This window comes from Labeo rohita, unplaced genomic scaffold (genome assembly GCF_022985175.1).
Source record: "Labeo rohita strain BAU-BD-2019 unplaced genomic scaffold, IGBB_LRoh.1.0 scaffold_2471, whole genome shotgun sequence".
Taxonomy (NCBI): domain Eukaryota; kingdom Metazoa; phylum Chordata; class Actinopteri; order Cypriniformes; family Cyprinidae; genus Labeo; species Labeo rohita.
In genome coordinates this window covers 1,710-5,782 of record NW_026128739.1, presented here as the reverse complement: position 1 = coordinate 5,782, position 4,073 = coordinate 1,710, and the positions used below count along the sequence as shown (strand labels likewise).

The window sequence follows — 4,073 nt, the reverse complement described above, 5'->3', positions numbered from 1 at the left end:
TGGTGGTGGAGGGGTTTGTGGAGGGGTTGGGGTGGGGGGGGATCCCTTTTTTCAGTTTCAGCACATGCCCCTCAAAAGGTCTGTGCACGGCCCTGATTTTAATTAACAGTCGATGTAATAGTTCCGCACCTAATCCACTAGAAGGGGCTTTTGTCTAGCCTATCCCATCTTGAACACATGTAGAGGAAAACGATACTAGGTTAGCAGCTTTTAGTAGTATTAATACCACTGTTAACGTTATTTCTCAAAATGATCTTTGTTTTAAGCATGTTACCTACCCTGAGGTTTGAGAGAAGTGGATCGAATTTGTCATTTAATGCTTTTGGATCTCATCAATCAAACGAAAGCCTCTACTAAACCATGAGGAGTTTATTGATCGGATTTTGTGAATATGGTTCATAATTTTTTTTTCTTCTGTCTGTGGATTTGGTTCTCACATGGTAAGTGTTCTTTTTTTATTTTAAATCTATTATATAGGGTTTGACGCCAAATTAGCCATTTTTATGTTTTAAAATTATAAAAACATTCTTTTATTTCAGCATTTGAGGGGAGGATTTGCAAAATATTGGTAAACTAGCTTCCAACTAACAAAAAGCAGTCAGCAGAAAAAGACAAGCTAATGTTACATGTTCAGTAGAGCTCAACATCTGGTAAACATCCTAAAAGAATAAACAACGGACTGCAGTTCAGTTCGTGGAGAGGCTGAGTTATTTATATACCTAAACATTATTATTATTATTATTATTATTATAAATATCGGTATAGTCACGTTTTATACTGAACACGCCTTTTTAGTTGAGTTGCTGATTTATTTATTTTTTTTATTTTTTTTTCTCTAAACTTGTTTAAAACAAACAAAACAGAATAAAAAATGTTGTGTTCCAGGTGTGTTTGGTGATAAAGATGCAGTTAAATCAGTATTTGTGACTGAGGGAGATTCTGTCACTCTAAACACTGATGTTGAAGTACAAAAAGATGATCGGATTCTGTGGACATTTAAAATTGACAATTCTGACACTGTTATAGCTGAAATCAACTATATAGATGACAGTACTGTGGCATTTAGAGACAGAGTCCAGATGGACAGTCAAACTGGATCTCTGACCATCAGAAACATCAGAACTGAACATTCTGGACTTTATAAACTACAGATCCTCATAAACAAAATAATCTCACATAAGAGTTTTACAGTTGCTGTTTATGGTGAGTAAGTTTAAATGTTTAAAAAAACATGGTGGTGTTAAGAATCCTTTTGAAAATTACTGTAAATTTTAAAAAGAATGCTGAAACAGTAATAGAATACACTTAGAGTTGGCAGGTTGTTTGTTTCATTTTTAGAGTAAGATTTTAATTTTACATTTTCTCAATATTTCCAGCTCCTCTTCCCATTCCTGTCATCACCAGAAACACTTCAAACTGTTCACCTTCTAAACGTTCATCAGTGTCCAAATGTTCATTGCTGTGTTCAGTGGAGAACATGAGTGATGTGAGTCTCTCCTGGTACAAAGGAAACAGTTTATTGTCCAACATCAGTGTGTCTGATCTCAACAACAGTCTCTCTCGACCTCTGGAGGTGGAATATCAGGATAAAAACACCTACAGCTGTGTGATCAACAATCCCATCAACAACCAGACTCAACATCTCAACATCAGTAAACACTGTCACACATGTACAGGTATGTCTGCGGTAATATTAGTGATTATATTTTCAGTGATTAAAGATTTTGTTTAAAATATATATCTTTCAAGCTTTCCATATCTGTTCAAAGCCACGTTAAGTGAACTGAGAGCTATGGCAACAAAGTCTTATTTGAAATCAGACACTTCGGGACTCATTTGTAATTATTATTGTTCCGTTGTTAATTACAGAACTCAAGCAGACATCACATTTGGTGGGATTACCAGTCATAGCGATAGTTCTGGTCATGGCTGCAGCTGTGGGGTTTATGATATACCGAAGGAACGGCAAACAAGCAACACCACAAGGCTAGTATTACCTTTTCATTCAATGATATAAACCTTTATGGGCCCAAAATCATGTTTTAAAAAAATGTACCGGAATATCAGTTTAAACACAATTTCAAAGGGGCGAGAGGGCTCGAGCGGTGGGTGTATGAGAGAGAGGGAGAGAGAGATGATGAGCAGAGCATGTGCAGTGCAGAGGGTGCTCTAGATTTAGAAATTTGTGAATCCATTAGCATTTTTAGAAAACAGAATCATGATTCATATATAAATAGATTTTTTTGTGCACCCCTAGTTTTGCCGACATGGCCGCAACTCTCTTCCTCTTCTTGTCTCACCCCCTTTGTTGCATGTTCCCGGGGGCGGAGTTTATGTAAATATTTGGGTTTGTGATGTCACTAACCCGGGAAGTAGCGCGTTGTTCAAACAGCAACATTACACACTAACTAAAGTTAAAAAGTGAAATCACAATCAACCACCCTTTTAAATGCACTCCAAATCTTCTCACATTGATCCAGGTGTTTGTGTTTGTAGGTCTGACAATCACAGAACAGAAAAATCCCATGTCAGAATATACACAGATCATCTACTGTCTTCAGCAGGAAGATCTGCCAAAGGTCTGTAAACAATTCTTCTGATTACGATTCTTATAACAGTTATTTATTTAAAATCATATATTACATTTGTTATGCTGAACAAATCTGAGTTACTGAAAAGAACCAGCTAATAATAGTCATTTGTTCGGGAGTTTCAGTGTATCCGGAAAGTATTCACAGCATTTCATTTTTTTCCAATTTTTTTTTTTTTTTATGTTACAGCCTTATAATTAATAATTAAATTCATTATTTTCCACAAAATTCTACAGACAATACCATAATGACAACGCAAAAGTAGTTAGTTTGAAATCTGTGCAAATTTATTCAATTAAAAATGTACATTTACATAAATATTATATGACAGAGCACAAACCAAGAAATGAAGTCCAGGGAATTGTCTGTAGACCTCTGAGACAGGATTGTATCGAGACACAGATCTCAGGAAGGGTACAGAAAAAATTCTGAGCAAAGGCTGTGAATATTTGATGTACATGTGATGTGATTTTATATACAGGGGTTGGACAATGAAACTGAAACACTGGCCAATATAGTGCTGGAGGTTTCATCGCTATATTTATGCAGCCTGGTGGCCAGTCTTTACTGATCGCACATTCCACCAATAAGAGCAGAGTGTGAAGGTTGACTATGTGCACCCAATAGCTCAAACATTGTACCCTGAAGGTGGTGCCGTGTATTAGGATGATAATGCACCAATACACACAGCAAGACTGGTGACAAGAGTGATTTGATGAACATGAAAGTAAAATTAAACATCTCCCATGGCCTGCACAGTCACCAGATCTGAATATTATTGAGCCACTTTGGGGTGTTTTGGAGGAGCGAGTCAGGAAATGTTTTCATACACCAACATCACATAGTGACCTGGCCACTGTTCTGCGAAAGGAATGGCTCAAAATCCTTCTGGCTACTGTGCAGGACTTGTATTTGTCATTCCCAAGATGAAATAATGCTGTATTGGCTGCAAAAGGAGGCCAAACACCATACTAATTGTGGTCTAAACCCAGGTGTTTCAGTTTCACTGTCCAACCCCTGTATATATATATATATATAGCTGTGTGATCAACAATCCCTTCAGCAATCAGACTCAACAAAACAGCACTCAACTCTGTCACAGGTGTCCAGGTAGGTAAATTGTGATATTAGTGATTATAATTAGTGATTAAATACATTCTTGAAGCTTTCCAAACATGTCTGTGAAGCTTTCCAATACATGTTATGTGAGTTAAGAACTATACAATGTCTTGACTGATAATTACTATTGTTCTGTTGATCATTACAGAACTCAAGCAGCAGCCACATTCAGTGCGATTATCAGTGGTAGTTCCGGTCTTGGCTGTAGTTGTGGGGGTGATATACTTACACAACAGGAAATGCAAACAAGCAGGATCAGAAGGCAAGTTTTACCTTATACATTAATACAAGACTTTCTGGGACAAAATCAGGTGCTATATATTTTGTTGTTCCATCATATTCCACTAGAGGCAGTGCATTCTG

The 4,073-nt window shown here is 36.9% G+C and overlaps 1 protein-coding gene across 1 annotated transcript; it reads left to right on the top strand.

Annotated features, from left to right (window-relative positions):
- The first annotated feature begins 292 nt into the window (after positions 1–292).
- Positions 293–1,732, top strand: LOC127159737 (SLAM family member 5-like). Its single transcript, XM_051102493.1, has 3 exons — positions 293–440; positions 886–1,203; positions 1,377–1,732. Exons 1-3 carry the CDS (start codon positions 392–394, stop codon positions 1,730–1,732), a joined length of 723 nt encoding a protein of 240 aa, XP_050958450.1. The 5' UTR covers positions 293–391.
- Positions 1,733–4,073: the final 2,341 nt, after the last annotated feature.

Coding starts and splice junctions, on each gene's coding strand:
- LOC127159737 (XM_051102493.1), top strand. CDS start 392: ATGGTTCATAATTTTTTTTTCTTCTGTCTGTGGATTTGGTTCTCACAT. Junction 441..885: donor GTGGATTTGGTTCTCACATG/GTAAGTGTTCTT, acceptor GTTGTGTTCCAG/GTGTGTTTGGTGATAAAGAT. Junction 1,204..1,376: donor TTTTACAGTTGCTGTTTATG/GTGAGTAAGTTT, acceptor CAATATTTCCAG/CTCCTCTTCCCATTCCTGTC.